The 17,937-nt window shown below is 47.7% G+C and overlaps 1 protein-coding gene across 1 annotated transcript; it reads left to right on the top strand.

Moving 5' to 3' along the window:
• The first annotated feature begins 121 nt into the window (after positions 1 to 121).
• cops7a (COP9 constitutive photomorphogenic homolog subunit 7A) lies at positions 122 to 16,385 on the top strand. Its single transcript, XM_056285890.1, has 9 exons — positions 122 to 190; positions 1,178 to 1,336; positions 5,220 to 5,342; positions 6,486 to 6,561; positions 8,311 to 8,399; positions 11,730 to 11,932; positions 12,128 to 12,233; positions 12,476 to 12,645; positions 16,204 to 16,385. The coding sequence occupies exons 2-9, from the start codon at positions 1,289 to 1,291 to the stop codon at positions 16,241 to 16,243; spliced, it is 855 nt and encodes a 284-aa protein (XP_056141865.1). The 5' UTR covers positions 122 to 190; positions 1,178 to 1,288; the 3' UTR covers positions 16,244 to 16,385.
• The last annotated feature ends 1,552 nt before the right edge of the window (positions 16,386 to 17,937 follow it).

Here is a 17,937-nt window from a genome sequence, read left to right as displayed (position 1 = left end):
AAGCGACGCATGTAACCGCAAGATGGCGCTGTTTCCCCCCGGGCCACGGGCGCAGAGTGACAGCGAGCAGCGCCCGCCTACTTTGCGGCGTTTGTCCAATGGCAGAGCACGTTTCCTTGTTGTCGGCCGTGGGTGACAGCGGAATTGAGCCGTCCGGAGAGGCTACCGACGAGGAACCGACGCGAAAAAGGTGAATTCTCGTTCGCTTCGACCTTATTTGAGCACGTTTGTGCGCACGGCTGCATGTAACCCGCGTCTTACAGCTCACTACGGGGCACCGCGTCGCGTTTTGACCGACTTTAAAGGCGCCGATGAGGCGAGGCCTAATGTTTTCGCTTAGCATGAAGCCTCGCTATGTTCCGGCGTGACACATCGCGGATGCTTAAACGTTGCCTTTTTTGGGGGGGGTCGATTTAAACACGTGTCCCTGCTTTGCCTAATTGCCACGTGGTTGTCTTGTTTTTTTGGGGGGGGTGGGGTGCACAACGATCGTTTTAACGTTCACCGTCGCTTCCGACTGCTTAGCTCGGCCCGGCGCGGGGGAGCCCGCGGCTGTGTTCAGCCGCACGAGCCAGGCGTAGCTCGCGACGCGTACCTGTGTTTATAGAGGCGGCGTCGTCCTCGTGCTCTTGACCCCCCGTGACTCCCATCGTTCCGCTTCATACGTCAGCTGGTGAGAGTGGGAGTGAAATCATCGCGTTGGCCTCTTGCCACACATGCTTTTCGGCGATTGCTCTAATGAGACACGTGTATGGCTACTCCGAAGATATCAAAGGTCCCAATAGCTCTCCTCGATGACGGGGTTTTCCTTTCTGACTGCCGCACAGCCAATCATATAAAACTGTTAATTGTTCAGAAAAGGGATCCGATTTCATTATGCCAGTAAATATGACGTTGCGGCTGTAGGAGTGTGTGTGGGAGGTTGGAGTCCAGAGAATATCTGTCGTAAAGTGTCGCACCGCTGCACCCATCAGCCTTTCTCCGATGCAGTGTGCCGATATAATATAAGAGTGGGTCGAGCAAAATTACATGTGGGCCATACTGCAATGAGCCAGGGCTTGTGGTTCAGTGTTGTGGCTGGCATACTTACTTAAATACTTCCTGAAATGTAAATACAAGTCCCCAACACTGTCCGTGTAGTGATTCTGAGTTGTGATGTCATTCTCACTTAATCCAGGTGGGAAGAGGAAGGGAAGAGCTCGATAAACATTAATTCCCTGCTTAATATTCAAAGTGACAGCCTTGCAAGTTGTAGCTTCCCCGTGCAGCGACACTCCTCTTTTTGTTGATGACTGAGGTGGCTGAGGAACTCCACAGAAGTAAAGCTGTGCAAAAGGTTAGTAGTTATGTGAGTGGGGCGCTTTCTCCTTTGAGGAGCACAATCGTGATGTAATCCATATGTCATGGGAATTCCAATCTATTGACATGATTTTCAGTAGAGTTTTTAAGAAGTTGTGAAATGCTGTCCTAGATAGTGTTTTCTGTCACTATTGTAAAAAAAAAAGAAATCTGGATCCAGGTGGTAATTCAGAATCATGTTGGTATTGACACTGATCTAGTGCTTAGAACAGATTTACTTTAATGTCTAATTATGAATATTAATTCTACATTTACTTCCTTTGATGTGGTTGAAAATATTTCAGTTATCCTCTTTGCAATGGTTTATTGAAGGAATTCATTTACCGTCTGTGCTGTTATCACCATTTGGCATTATTCATTCATTCATTCATTCATTCATTCATTCATCTTCAGCCGCTTCTCTGGGGCCGGGTCACGGTGGCAGCAAGCTAAGTAGGGCACTCCAGACGTCCCTCTCCCTAGCAACACCCTCCAGCTCCTTCTGATGAAGCCAACAAAACCACATCATCTGCGAAGTTCAGAGATGCAATTCTGAGGTTCCCAAAATGAACACACTCCTCACCTTGGCTGCACCTTGAGAATCCTGTCCATGAATATCACAAATGGAATCGGAGACAAGGGACAACCTTGGTGGAGTCCGACACCCACCGAAAACGTGTTTGACTTTGTGCCAAGAATGTAGACACAGCTCTCACTTTGGTTATACAAGAACCAGATGGCTTGTAGCAACTGCCCCAGTACCCCATACTCCTGCAGTACCCCCACAGAGTGCCCCGGGGTACACGGTCGTAAGCCTTTTCCAAGTCCACAAAACACATTTAGACTGGCTGGTCAAACTCCCATGCCCCCCTCAGCACTTCCACAAGGGTAAAGAGTTGGTCCGTTGTCCGTTGTTTCACAGCCAGGACGGAATCCACATTGTTCCTCTTGGATCCGAGGTTCGACAATCAGTCAGAGCCTCCTTTCCAGCACCCTAGAGTAGACTTTCCCAGGGAGGCTGAGCAATGTGATGCCCCGATAATTGGAGCACATCCTGTGGTCCCCCTTTTTTTTTGCTTAATTTATTTCTGATTTTTCCCTTTTTCTCCCAGTTTAGTGGCCAATCGCTCCCTATTCTAATTCAAACACCCACCCTCATACTGCATGCGTTCACCAACTACATCTCTCCGGCCGGCAGTCTCGAAGGAGACGCCTCGCCACTTTCGTGACAAGGCGAATCCAGGCTGAATCACTGCTTTTTCCGACACACATAGAGACGCATTCATGTGACGAACACAAGCCGACTGCCCCCCCGAAGACAGCGTTGCCAATTATTGCTGCTTCATCGAATCCGGCCATAGTCGGATCTGACGAGACCGAGGCGCGAACCCAGGTCCCCAGTGGGCAACTGCATCAACACAAAGCCGATGCTTAGACCGCTACACCACCACGGACCGTCTGGTCCCCCTTTTTAAATATGGGAATCACCACCCCAGTCTGACACGCCACAGGTACTGTCCCCGACCTCCACGCAACACTGAAGAGGCTTGTCAACCAAGACAACCCAACAATGTCCAGAGCCTTCAGCATCTCAGGGTGAATCTCATCCACACCCGGCGCCTTGCCACCGAGGAGCTTCTTAACTACCTCAGAGACCTCTGCCAAGGATATGGGTGGGCCTTCCCCTGAGTCTTCAGACTCTACCTCCTCCACTGAGGACATGTTTGGGTTCAGGAGCTCCTAAAAGTGTTCTTTCCATCGCTCAACAACATCCCCAGTCTGGGTCAACAGTTCCCCTCCCCAGCTGAACACAGCCTGAGTCGAGTTCTGCTTCCCCTTCCTGAGTCGCTGGATGGTTTGCCAGAACTTCCTTGAGGCCAACAAAAAGTCCTCCATAGCCCTGTCAAACTCCTCCCATACCCGAGTTTTTGCTTCCACAACTGCCGAAGCCGCAGCCCATCTGGCCTCCCGGTACCTGTTGCTGCTTCAGGAGACCCCTGGGCCAGCCAAGCCTGAAAGGCCTCCTTCTTCAGTCTGACAGCTTCCCTCATTGCCAGTGTCCACCAGTGGGTTCTTAGGTTGCCGCCTCACAGGCACCAATGACCTTATGACCACAGCTCCTGCCTGCCACATCTGCAATAGAGGCTTTGCACATGGCCCATTCAGACTCCATGTCCCCAGCATCCCTTGGGATACACGAGAACTTCTGGAGGTGGGAATTGAAGACCTCACAGACATGGGTCTCCACCAGTCGTTCCCAGTTCACCCTCACTACACATTTGGGTTTGCCAGGTCTGTACGGCAGCCTTCCCTGCCGTCTGATCCAACTCACCACCAAGTGGTGATCAGTTGACAGCTCTGCTCCTCTCTTCACCCGAGTGTCCAAAACATACGGCCGCAGATCTGATGATACGACCACAAAGTTTATCATCGGTCTTTGGCCTAAGGTGTTCTGGTACCAAGTACACTTATGAACTACCTTATGTTCGAACAAGGTGTTTTTTATGACCAATCCATGACTGGCACAGAAGTCCAATAACAAGGCACCACTCGGGTTCAGATCGGGGAGGCCATTCCTCCCAATCATGCCCCTCCAGGTTTCTCCATCATTGCCCACGTGAGCATTGAAGTCCCCCAGCAGAACTACAGAGTCCCAAGGTGGAGCCCTACCCAGGACACCACCCAGAGACTACAAGAAAGCCAGATAGTCTAAACTGCTATTCGGTGCATAAGCACACACAACAGTCAGAGCCTTCCCCCCAGCAACTCGCAGTCATAGAGAGGCGACCCTCTCATTCCACGAGGAGAACTCCAACACGGCGGCGCTCAACCAGGGACTTGTGAGTATCCCCACCCACCTGGCGCCTGTTACCTTGGCCAACTCCAGAAAAGTAATGAGTCCAGCCTCTCTCCAGGAATTTGTTACCAGAGCCCATGCTATGTGTGAAGAGAGGCATGTGTGAAGGTGAGCCCAACTATATCTAGTTGGTACCGCTCCACCTCCCGCATGAGCTCAGGCTCCTTCCCTGCCAGAGAGGTGACATTCCACGTCCTGAGGACCAATGTGCGATGCCGGAACTCGCACATCCCGGTCCCCGCCTTTGCCTGCCGCCCGGCCTGCATTGCACCCTATCCCAATGCTCATACCCACATGTGGTGGGTCCACGGAGTGGTGGCTCCATGTTGTTTTTTCGGGCTGGGCCTGACCGGGCCCCATGGCCCCAGCCGACCCCCCCCCCCCCCGCCAGACCCAGGTCTGGCTCCGGGGGGGGAGGGGTCCCAGTTTCCCTTTTCCGGGCGAGGTGCTGTAACTCTGCTGGTGTAATTTCATTGGGTTTCTTGGGAATCGCTCTTAGTCTGGCCCCTCCCCTGGGACCAATTTGCCTTGGGAGATCCTACCAGGGGCTATGCCTCTGACAACACAGCTCCCAGGATCACCGGGACACACAAACCCCTCCACCACGTTAAGGTGGCGATTCTCGGGGGGGGGGGGGAACTTGGCATTATAATATTCTAATTTTGATTTGGTTCCCCTGCATTTTTTCTAGTATTATGTAATTTTGAGGTTTGAGTGAGGCATATATACTAGGTACATCTTAATCTCACTGCTTCGCTCGGTGTGTAATACAAGAATTAAAACAAGATTAGATTATTTTTTGCAGATGTGTTCAGCGCTCTATGACAGGAATTTGACCAAAATCAGGCAGAAATATAGGCTTACCCCATATAATAACAGAGCCAGCATCAAAGGTTATGATGTGATTTAAAAAAAATTTTTTTTTAACCATTATGAACTCTCCTGCTTTTACAGATTTCTCTGCAGTATTCCTTGTCTGTAATCTGATGCCAATGTTGCTGACCTGTTTCTCCCCCGATCTTAGATGGATGCAGAGCAGCTACTGTCTCTGTCAGGCTCAGCACTGGCACAGGCTATCAGCTCTCTACTGGAGACCCCCGGCCTCTACGTCTTCTCGGACATCCTAGAGCTTCCGAATGTCAGAGAGGTATGCACACTTTTTTTTAACAATATTTTGCTCTAGGTTGTACCATCCCATATGTCTTTCTTACTTGCTTGCTTTTTTCTCGCTTGCTTGCTTACTTGCTTTGATTATCTATCAAGTTTGCAGAAGACACTGTTGTCTTTATTTTGATATACTTTAATGATCCCCATAGAGAAATTACGTTCAGCATTTAACCCATCCTAGCTATGTAGCTAGGAACAGTGGGCAGCCGCCATGCAGCATGCGGGGAAATGCAAGAATTACACTCTTTAGTGTCCCACAGGAGAGGGAGCCTCTTCACATGTGAAGAGGGAACGACCATCCCTGAACCGAGGGGGGGCATTGAAATTCTAGTTAATGCTCACGGCAATTTGCATATGAAATCGATCGTTGTTTTCGGTCATTATGCTACTGTATTGTTTATAAGGGTAGGGATACCTACAGTCACTTGAGACTGAAGAGGTCACTTATGCCCCTTTTCTACTGCATGGTACCAGCTCGACTCAACTCTACTCGCTTTTTCTGGTTTTCCATAGTGCAAAAGTTAGGGATAATACCTGGTACCAGGTACTTTTTTTGGTATTGCCTCCGTCGAGGTTCCAAGTGAGCTGAGCCGATACTAAAAGGTGATATGAAAAACCCCTATAAATAAATAGATAAATAAAATCTAGATATAAATATATGTATATTTATTTAAATATAAATAAAATCTTTAAAAAAAAACTAGTCAACCCGCCCACAAATGACCAGCGGGGCTTTGTCGTGAGGGGATACTATCTGCAGTGGAAAACAAAATCCAAAAAAGTAAAGCGAGTAGAGTCGAATAGAGTTGAGTCGAGTTGAGTTGAGCCAGTACCATGCAGTGGAAAAGGGGCTTTAGATGAATGATGAAACGTTTACTCTCAAATGTTGTGTCCAGATGAACTGATTCAACTTTCCGTGATTTCCTTACCTGGATTACTGAGTATGCATAAATACACAAGTTTGAGTTGCTGTCAAGTCATTCTTTCTGTTTCTTCGTTTGACTGGAAGAAAAAGTTCCCTTTAGAGTTGCCTACGGAGTGTAACTGAAATACACACCCATTTTTCTTTCATATGGATGGGTTTATTACCTCTGTATTCTTTTCTTGTCCCCCACAATCACAGCTGGAGTCGGGCCCTCATGCACCAGTGTATCAGCTCCTCAACCTGTTCGCCTATGGAACATACTGCGACTACAAAGGTATAGTAATGGCACCACTGTGTAAAAAAGTAATGAGGTGGGCACTGGGCCGGGAACTGTTTTATGATCAGATGTATTTCTCTGCCTGCCAGGCAGGCACCTAGTCACAGAGGCCCGAAACAGTTGTGTTGTAATACTGCAGGCAGGTAATTCACAAACCTGATCACAAGGGTCCTCTTAACTTATTCACATCAAACCATCATCAGGCATCCTGGTCTGCTGGCCTGTTCGATGATGCTGCACCCCTAACACCAATTAACAATAAATGAAAAGTTTCATTACGGCGTAGGAATGTTAATTATTTCTAATTTAGGGCTTGGCACCAAGCCATAGCCTGGAAAAGGATGTAGCCTACTTTATTTTTCCTTTCCCTTTCTAGTTATGCCAACGGGGAGCACATTTATTTTCATTTAGTTTGGAGGAGCCCTTGGAGGAGCTGTCAGAACTGCCTTCCCGGAGTGTGTTTGGCCCGTCTCCAAGGGTTCATGGCAGCAGGAGAAGCAGTCGCTGGAGACCTGTCTCCTCCCTGCTCTGCTGTATGACTACCAAAACAGTCTCACATGCGTGTGTCTCTTCGGCCCCGTTTACACCTATAATATGAACACATGATACGTGTGTGAATGTTGTCTGGATGTTGAACAATCCGATTTTTCTCTCTGCATTTACACTTGGCAGTTGTGTGCGTTCTCGTTATCTGCGTTGTGGCAATGTTGTGATTGAATTTGATATTTTAGCACACATTATGCAAAACAGACGAGTCGGTGGGAAGCTGGAAATTCTGTTTGTCATTAAAAACAACAAAACCTCATCAAATGAAAAAAGACAAACCATTTGCTGCAATCTTGTTTGCAACTGCTGTGAACGTTACATTACAATTAAAATACAGTTGTGACCTGTTGGTATAAAAAGCCCCTTTACCACTGCATGCTACTGGCTCAACTCAAATAAATATAAATAATTTTGATGTTTATATAAAAATTTTTATTTATTTTATAAGATTATATTTATATTTTATTTATATTTAAATATTTTTATTTATATTTATTTACTTATTTACTTATTTTATAAGATTTTCTTATTATTCAAATAAATAAATATACATTTATTTATATTATTTATTTATAGTGGTATTTCCTTGTCACCTTTTAGTATCAGCTCAGCTCACTTGGAACCTTGACGGAGGTGGTACCAAAAAAAGTACCTGGTACCAGGTACTATCCCTAACTTTTGCCCAATGGAAAACCAAAAAAAAAAAGCGAGTAGAGTTGCACTGAGTTGAGCCGGTACCACGCAGTGGAAAAGGGGCACAAGACTGGTTTTCTGTGTGGAGTGTGGTTTGTGCTAAAAGTTCAGTGAGTCTGAGTTGATGACAGTTTTCAGAGTGAGTTGCCAAACATTTAACAACTGGCCGCAGGAATTAACGTTTTTACCCTCTGAGTGGTATTTTCTCACCAATATTAACATACTGAGCGGATTTACACCTGGCTGATTTTGGCCCAGACCCAATCAGACTGCAAGCCAGACTACCCCTGCAGGATTTTATCACTTTCTAACCACAAAATGATCTGGATGAGTTGATATGCATTTTAGGATATAGAGCACTGTGTTAATAGCGGCTGTAAATGATTTTTGTGCAACAGTACACAAAGTGATTAGTAGCGTCCTGATAATGTATGACTGGCTGACCGTCTAATTTTCTCTTTATCTTCTGCCGTGTGTCTGTGCTTTTGCTGTGCCTCACATTACCAGAGAGAGCGGCGTCGCTACCGGAGTTGAACCCAGCACAGAGAAACAAACTCCGCCACCTGTCCATCATTAGTTTGGCGTCCAACCTCAAGGTACCGTTTCACAACTTAAGTGTGACTTATACATGTGCTACATATTTGCACACATGTGCTACCTGGACGCTGTCAATCGCACATGTTTTTGTCAGCCTACATATAGCGGTTGCAACCGGCGATCCCCTTGTTGGTAGGCAATAGAATAGACCACTACGCTACCTGGACATCCATACCAGTTTTTATTAATCTTGTTACTATAGCCGTTGTTCTTCGCCAAACACTATAAATCAGCTTTGGATTTATAACCAGAGTTTTGCCACACTATTTTGCTTATATTCGTCGTTTTCCTTCAAAAGATTTCTGTGAGAGCGTCCGGGTGGCGTGGCGGTCTACTCCATTGCCTACTAACACGGGGATCAGCGGTTCGAATCCCCGTGTTACCTCCGGCTTGGTCGGGCATCCCTACAGACACAATTGGCCGTGTCTGCGGTTGGGAAGCCGGATGTGGGTATGTGTCCTGGTGGCTGCACTAGCGCCTCCTCTGGTCAGCCGGGGCACCTGTTCGGAGGGGGGGGGGGGTAGCGTGATCTTCCCACGCATTACGTCCCCCTGGCGAAACTCCTCACTGTCCTGTGAAAAGAAGCGGCTGGCGAGGAGGCATGTGGTAGTCTGCAGCCCTCCCCGGATCAGCAGAGGGGGCGGAGCAGCGACCAGGACAGCTTGGAAGAGCAGGGTAATTGGCCAGATACAAATGGGGGGGTTAAAAAACAAAACAAAACAATAGACTGTTAAAGGATGCACTGAACCACAGTACAAGAGATTGCGTTGTTGGAGCCTTGCTCAACCAGTCAACGTAAGCACAATGCAGGGGCCCTTCAACATGCTCGACGTGCTGTTGAGGTCTCTGAGGATCACATCTGCTTGGCAGCCACAGTTATCGAGAAACCCCTTCTTCTCTGCCTTGCTTCTTCTTCTCTGCCTCGCTACACCAACATTTACGTGTCCCTACGTAGGAGTATGTTTGGGCTACAGCCTGTCCACGCTTGTGCCGTCTTCTGTTTCCTCACAGGGAGACGCGAATTTCCTTCAGTGCTGCATCTGGCTAACACGTTATTCTTGTGTCAAAAAGAAAGGGAGAAAAAAAAATCAACTTTGTGTTTTTATAGCTGCAGCCATCAAATCGCTGCAGGCTCAATAAAGCAGCCGTTGATATTAATGATGTATGATCAGCTTTACTTCTGAAACCGGCTTCGCTTTGTTACCCCAGTGCCTTATCCAAATTAAGAAAAGGGTTCTCGTGAGCTCGCCTGTGATCTGAGCTCGCGGCTATATTTATATCAGCCAGATAAGAACTGTGGCAACAGACTCACCTTTCTGTCGGAGACTCCAGAAAAAGATACCGGCACAGCACGGGGCAATTGTTTAACTTGGTAACTTGGAAAACTTTAATAACATTAGAAAAACACTTTTTCTACCCTTGCTTTAACATGAACTGTGGTCTGGACTCTGGAGACCTTTCTCACCAATTATTCTGCTTATTAGCTGCCTTTGTGTTTTATAATCCTCTTTTTGGATTTCCTTTGTATTTTTATTTTATTCATTATTTTATTTCATTTATATATATTATTATCCCTTTATTTTCCGCTCATGTTCTTTTTTTCTTATTGAGCTATATTATATTGTTTTGATGATTTCTCTGCAATTATAGGTTATTTTATTCCTATTATATCATATTTATCATAATTATACCTTTTGTCCTTTTTTTATTTCTCTTTAACAATTTTTATTGATTTTCACAATATATTTTTATACACACACACACACATGAATATATATGGAACTACAACGTAACCATAAATGCTTTATATCTAATCCATATACATAGATTAGTACACAGATTCCACATATTTTGCCATACATATTATTCATAATACACACATACATATAGAAAAAAGGAAAAAGAGACAACACAAAGAAGGGGGGGGGGTTTCTGCCGCCTCAATCTAACTCTAATCTTCCTTATTGATTATTATTTGTAAGCTCTTGTAATACTTGAAAAAGGGGGTCCAGATCTTCATAAACTTTTGTTTAGAGCCTTGACAGGTGTATCTGATTTCAAAAACTGCATAAGGTCTTTAATCCATCTGCAAAAGTTAGGTGATGCTTGTTGCTTCCGTGAGAGAACAATGAGATCTAGCAAGCAAGGAGGTGAATGTTATACTTACATGTGCTTCACCTTTAAGGGTACGAGTTTCTGGAGCAACACCAAATAGGGCACATATGGGGTGAGGAGGAAACAGCTTGCTATAGGGGTTAAAAATACTGGTCCAAAATGTGTTAAGGTTAGAACATGACCAGAACATGTGTGTGTGATCTGCTGATTGAGTTTTACAGCGAGGGCAGGAAGGGTCTGCATTAGGACACATTTTGGCCAGTCTAGCATTGGTCACATGTGCTCTCAAAACAACCTTTAGTTGTATTAGTTGATCCTCCCCCTTTTCTCCCTAATTGTACTTGGCCAATTACCCCACTCTTCCGAGCCCTCCCGGTCGCTGCTCCACCCCCTCTGCCGATCCAGGGAGGGCTGCAGACTACCACATGCCTCCTCCAATACATGTGGAGTTGCCAGCCGCTTCTATTCACCTGACAGTGAAGAGTTTCGCCAGGGGGACGTAGCGCGTGGGAGGATCACACTATTCCCCCCGCCCCCAAACAGGCGCCTCGACCAACCAGAGGAGGCGCTTAGTACAGCGACCAGGACACATACCCACATCTGGCTTCCCACCCGCAGACAATTGTGTCTGTAGGGACGCCCGACCAAGCCGATCCCCGTGTTGGTAGGCAGCGGAATAGACCGCCACGCCAACCGGATGCCCCGCCTTTTGTCTTTTTTAAGGCGTCTTTCTTACTCACCCCCCCCCCAACTCAATGTAACACCTTTGTGCTCCTTTTCTCTGCCCCTGATAGGGTAATTGATTCATTATTCTTTTTAGTTCTGCCTTTCCATGTCACCTCCTATCTCCCCTCTAACTTCTAACTTCCTCCTTTTTAATGTCTCCTCAACCTAACCTTTCCTCCACCATCCAGGCTTCCATCACTGCCCTTTTGTTTTTCTTCTCCATAATGTGTCACTTTTTAACTTTCCCGGCATGTCAGACCGCACTCCTTAATTGCCCAATGAAGTCTCGTTAAATTCCAAACTCTCTCTTTTCATCCCCCTCTCGCTGTGACATTTAGGCAAATGAGCAATTTCACTGTAACGGTTCTGTCATTTTCACCGGAGTGAAATCAAATGTTCTGCCCGTTTACTGTGGTAATAAAGAGCATAGGATGATTAAAGTCTCTCCGTTGTGTTGTGTGTGTGCGTGTGTTGGCTTGCATCCTCAGTGCCTGCCCTACTCACTGCTGCTGCAGCAGCTCGAGTTGAAGAACGTGCGCGAGCTGGAGGACCTGCTGATCGAGGCCATCTACTGCGACATCATCCAGGGCAAACTGGACCAGAGGAACCAGCAGGTGGAGGTGGACTGTAGCATGGGCCGTGATCTTGGCCCCAATGAGCTCCCGAACATAGTCAACACACTGCAGGAGTGGTCAGTATCTCCTCTCTTGTCGTTCGTGTCCCGCTGTCCGCTTCATCCACCATCCCAGCACCTCTGTCTGTTTCTCTTTCCAATTCCCACTAACCTTCTTTCTCTCTCTTGCTGTTCCTCCTATCTTGTTCCCTTCCCTTCTTGCTCCCCTCTCTCTTTACTCCTCTTCTCCGTCCTTTGTTCTCTCTTCCTCAGGAGTGCAGGCTGTGAGGCAGTGCTGTGTGGAATAGAGGAGCAGGTGTCCAGAGCGAACCAGTACAGAGAGAGCCAACTAAAGGTCAAACTCCAGGTGGAGACAGAGGTCAGTCCCTTGGGCCCGCTGCTCTCCGCATCGCTTCCCACTAAATACATAATGCCATGGGGAGTTCTTCCTCTACAGTGGTCTTAATCTCTGAATTTAGACTTCTGGCTACCTGTAGAATTTTGGTCTCTCTCTACCTGCACGTTGCCTCCTCCCGCTTGCTGTTCGGAGGTAGCTGAATAAGGGAGCGTGCCTGTAATTTCAGCTCACCTCCTCTTCTCCCTACTTTGCCTCTCCCTCAGGTTTCAAACCTACAGAAAACGTTAAAGGCCAGCTCTGCCTCGCCATCATCTGGCCCCGCCCCTGCTGGAGCGGCCTCCAATCAGGATGCAGACCAGCCAGCAGAACCACGAGACCCAGCCTCCTCTCAGGAACCACGACAACCGGGCAAAAAGAGTTCAAAGGTCAAAGGGTACGTGATGTGAAATTATCCTAGTTCCATATCCCTTCATCTGCAAATTGTGGAGCATGTATAGAATGACAATACATCCTCACATTTGGAATCTGGCTTAGATCAATTGAAATGCTCGTTTTGTGGGCATCCGGGTGGCATGGCGGTCTACTCTGTTGTCTACCAACACGGGGATCGCCAGTTCGAATCCCTGTGTTACCTCCGGCTTGGTCAGGTGTCCCTATAGTCGCAATTAACCGTGTCTGCGGGTGGGAAGCCGGACATGGGTATGTGTCCTGTTCGCTGCACTAGCGCCTCCTCTGGTCGGTCGGTGCGCCTGTTCAGCGAGAGGGGGGGACTGAGGGGAATAGTGTGATCCTCCCCTACGCTACGTCCCCTTGGCAAAACTCCTCACTGTCAGGTGAAAAGAAGCGGCTGGTGACTCCACATGTATCAGAGGAGGCATGTGGTAGTCTGCAGCCCTCCACAGATCGGCGGAGGGTGGTGGAGCAGAGATCAGGACGGCTCGGAAGAGTGGGGTAATTGGCCAGATACAATTGGCTTGTTTTGAACTAGCCACTGATTATTGTCGGGTTACTTCGTAATCAACACGTCTGAGGTTTTCGGAAGGTTCTTTTTTTACCTTAGATTCCTCTATCAATCTAACCTGCTGTGTGCCTTGCAGAGGATTCCAGAAATTGTGAAAATTTGCACTGTAGGTGGGATGATTCATAGTCAGATTTTACTACATTTTCCGCTAACATCCAGCTCATTTTCTTTAATGAATTGGATGCTGCTCAAATACAGCTCCTGATTTATACGTTGCGTTAAGCAGAATCCGCTTCTAATAACCTGTGTCATGGTGACGGCGCTGTGAGAAGATACCCGCGGGTTAGCGCCACAGCTTTTTAAAGACTGCACACTAAACACTGAATTCAAGCTTATTTAGCCCGCTGTTCTTTTCCACAGCAGTATGGGTTGCATCACGTAGCGTCATTATGAGATGTGCGCCGCGTGTAGCAGCGGTGCTCTGTCTAACCTTGCAATCGGGGGGGGCTCTTCCTTTTCCTTTCCACCTCCATCTGGCTCTATTACCAACTGCTAATTTCGCATCTGTCCTGGATTTGGAAGTGTCCCCGGGTATAACAGAAGCTGCGGTCGCTTTCTTCCCTGAAAGAACTGTTTCCCCCGTTGGTGATCTGACGAGAGGCTCTGGTTGCTCGACTGCTTTGTTGTCGCCATCCTGGATAAATAGAAAGTAATGATTATTTACCGACTGACTGACACGTCTCGACTCGGCAATAGAGGGCTATGATTGCAACCTCTCAGCAATGATTGAATTCAGCAGAATACCCACTTAATGATTGGTAGCTTAACCTAGAGGCTCCAGTTGATATTTTACACCGTTTTCATTATAAGCATCAAAAGCAGGAGACGGAACGTGAAGGAATTGCGCAAAACCAGGGTCCACTGAGATGGGGTTTAAAAGCAATAACTACAAAATCTTGGCAGTATTTAATTTTTATATTTACTTTGTATTTGTAACATAATGGTTTGGAAAGGCATGTATAAAATTTTTACAAAAGATATGTGACAATAACTTGTCTGGTGCACACAAGAGGATTTTCAAATTTTAACTGATTTTTATTTGGGGGGGGGGGTTTACCCCCCTTTTTCTCCCCAATTGTACCTGTCCAATCACCCCACTCTCCAAGCCATCTCGGTCGCTGCTCCACCCTCTCTGCCAATCCGGGGAGGGCTGCAGACTACCACGCCTCCTCCGATACATGTGGAGTCGCTAGTCCTGCTATTCCCCCCCAGTTCCCCCTCCCCGCTTGAACATGCGCCCCGACCGACCAGAGGAGGCACTAGTGCAGCGACCAGGACACATACCCACATCTGGCTTCCCACCTGCAGACACAGCCGATTGTGTCTGTAGGGACGCCTGACCAAGCTGGAGGTAACACGGGGATTCGAACTGGCGATTCCTATGTTGGCAGACAACGGAATAGACCGCTACGCTACTCGGACACCATCTTAACTGACTTTAAAGACGTGGGAAACAACAAACATAACGCATAACGACAGATTTAACCTTTTTTTTGGGGGGATTTTTCCCTTATTTTCTCCCCAATTGTACTTTGCCAATTACCCCACTCTTCCAAGCCGTACTCGGTCGCTGCTCCACCCCCTCTGCCAATCCGGGGGGGCTGCAGACTACCACATGCCTCCTCCAATAGGTGTGGAGTTGCCAGCTGCTTCTTTTCATCTGACAGTGAGGAGTTTCACCAAGGGGACGTGGAGCATGGGAGGATCACGCTATTCCCCCTAGTTCCCCCTCCCCCCTGAACAGCTGCCCCGACCTACCAAAGGAGGCGCTAGTGCAGCGACCAGGACACATACCCACATCTGGCTTCCCACCCGCAGATATGGCCAATTGTGTCTGTAGGGACACCCGACCAAGCCAGAGGTAACACGGGGATTCGAACCAGCGATCCCTGTGTTGGAAGGCAATGGAATAGACCGCCACGCCACCCATACGCCTACCTTATCGATTTCTTTTTTTATATATATATATAAAAATTGTAAGAACGCACACACCAGACCTTTCAGTCGAGGTGCAGGACCACACACTTGTTATTTACTAAAGGATTTCAGACTGCTAGTCACAGAAACTCGCGTGATCAAATGTGACTTCAGAGCAAAACAAACGTGGAGGTGGACAGTTGTCAGCTAGCTGCACGTGTGTGTGTGTGTGTGCACTATGTTTTGCATCGAAAACCAGAGGGAAGGGGGGGGGGGGAATAAAGCTGTGGATGAAGTCATGGCTGAGAAGAACTCAGCATGGCTGTGTACAGTCCTGCTGGTGGCAGCCATGTTTCTGTTCCACACAAGTATGCAACACCCGGCTGGTTCCTTTCATACTGCAGGACTTCAATTTATGTGTGTGTGTGTGTGTGTGTGTGTGTGTGTGGTCTATTCTGTTGCCTACCAACACGGCATCGCCGGTTCGAATCCCCATGTTACCTCCTGCTTGGTCAGGCATCCCTACTGCCACGTCTGCAGGAGGGAAGCCAAATGTGGGTATGTGTGTCCTGGTAACTGCACTAGTGCCTCCTCTGGTTGGTCGGGGACACTTGTTTGAGGGGGGGGGGCATGATCCTCCCACGCGCTATGTCACTGTCAGGTGAAAAGAAGTGGCTGGCGACTCCACAATGTATCGGAGGAGGCATGTGGTAGTCTGCAGCCCTCCCCGGATCAGCAGAGGGGGGTGGAGCACAGACCGGGATGGCTCTGAAGAGTGGGGTAATTGGCCAAGTACAACTGGGAGAAAAGAAAGGGAGTAAAACAACCCCCCCCCCCAAAAAAAAGTGTATATATACAATGAATGATTTTTACAATTTTCTTGCTAGTGTTGTTGTTACTTTACATCATGTGGTTTTCCCTGTCCACCCACTGAGAGATCCTTTATGCAACATTTAGGGACTTTTTTCTTTTTTTTGGGGGGGGGGGGGGGCTTGTGTTAATCTATCATGTGTCATGTACTGATGCAGTTCTCTGGGTCGTCTGTCTCCTCAGGCTGCGTGGCAGTGGGAAGATCTGGTCCAAGTCTAACTGAGGGGCAGCAACCTGGAGACACCGGCCCTCATGGATATACTCACCTCACTGGCTAACAGACAATACTGATGGACAGACAGATGCATAAAGCCGATATGCAACCAATAATTACGGACAAACCCCAGCAAACGCATACTATCTCACACACACACACACAGCGCGCACCTAAATCCGAGATGCCTCACGCGAACTTTGTGACCGCTTCCTCCCTCAGTCTCACCCCAGATGGGTTGAGAAACACACTGGTTGATGGGGGTGACAGATGTGACACCCATTCACAGTTCATCAACCTAGGGGGCAGACTATCGGCTCTGCCCACACACACACACCCCCCAACTAACACTTGCACTTTGCGCCAGGCAGTCTTTGATCATGGGAGTTAAAGCCACAGGAAGTGAATTAAAAACAAAATAGGTGTATATGATGCATATGTTTGTGTACCTTAATTGTTTAACAGACTTCTTTTTTTTTTTTTTTTTTTAGATTTGCTCTGTGCTAATTTTTTTTTCTTTCCCCTTTTGGGAGGAGACGTGTATGAAATCATGAAATAATTTGTCAGGAAATAAAACGAAGTCATCTGCATATCCTGAACGTCTGATTAATGTCACCGGCACTTCCTTTTATGAAGTGCACTTCAGAGGGCGTTTCTGGAGGCCGCGCCGCTAAATGCTAACTCGCGGGAGGGGGGGGGGCTTACCCGTTAGGAGGTCAAGCCGTTAATTAGGGCATCTCCCCAAAGAGAGTAATGTATTATGGAGCAGAGGCATCCCCTGTGTTCAACGAACATGGTTTTTACACACACACACACACACACACACACACACGGCATTCATATTTCATATCAGTTGTGTGTTGCCCAGAGCTTCTATTTCAATGTCGAAAATTGCCGGCCACACTTCTCATCCCTCCATCACACACGCAGGACTGCCTTTATCGTGCCAGCCCCGTCCGTCTCCCTCTTTTCATTTCTTCGCCCCCCCCCCTCCCTCCCCCCGCGTTGTGTTGTCTGTTTTCTTTACCCGCCGTCCCGCGTGACGTTAACGCTCGCAATTAACTCGCCAGCACCCACGGCAACGGGGGGGGGGGGGCTTGAGCGACAAGGAAATTATAATCCAATTTCATTCAACTATTTCCTTCTGTTTCTTCCTCTCTACCCCCCCCCCCCCCACACACACACACATCTCTCACCCCCCCCCCTTCTATAAATAGCAGTGTTAATTTCAATCGGTGTGATTGAGCCCGAGCGGTTCGGTTTGCTCCGTCCTTAACAGACGGGAGCTGTGAATTCTAGCAGCTGCACGCCTCAGAATGTGTTTGTGTGTTAAAGACGGACCGTGTGTGTGTGTGTCTCAGTGTGTGCGCCTGAGTTTATCCGATGCGAGTATCTGAGCGATGACTCTGCATGCACAAGTGGCTACTTAAGGCGTTGGCGTCCTGTTGGTCCCCCAGCCCCCCTGATTTTTTTTTGCGATTTTTTTTTTTTTTTAAAGATTTCTGCAGCGTCTGCTGGTTGGTGTCTCATACCGCTGTCCAGAAAAACACCATCAGAGCATGCTGCTTGCCGATCAATTACTCTGATTGATCGGTAAAATGCCCAGAGGGGAGTCGAACACTAGACACTAGGAAGGCCGCTGCACTCTCCTCTCGACTCTGTTGATATTTATGTGGCAAACTACACGCCGGAAAATCTTGGGG

The sequence above is a fragment of the Lampris incognitus genome, chromosome 9, assembly GCF_029633865.1.
Source record: "Lampris incognitus isolate fLamInc1 chromosome 9, fLamInc1.hap2, whole genome shotgun sequence".
Classification (NCBI taxonomy): Eukaryota; Metazoa; Chordata; class Actinopteri; order Lampriformes; family Lampridae; genus Lampris; species Lampris incognitus.
Note: the sequence above shows the minus strand (reverse complement) of the source record. Positions and strands in the feature narration are given on the sequence as shown.

Coding starts and splice junctions, on each gene's coding strand:
- cops7a (XM_056285890.1), top strand. CDS start 1,289: ATGACTGAGGTGGCTGAGGAACTCCACAGAAGTAAAGCTGTGCAAAAG. Junction 1,337..5,219: donor GAAGTAAAGCTGTGCAAAAG/GTTAGTAGTTAT, acceptor CCCCGATCTTAG/ATGGATGCAGAGCAGCTACT. Junction 12,234..12,475: donor AACTCCAGGTGGAGACAGAG/GTCAGTCCCTTG, acceptor CCTCTCCCTCAG/GTTTCAAACCTACAGAAAAC.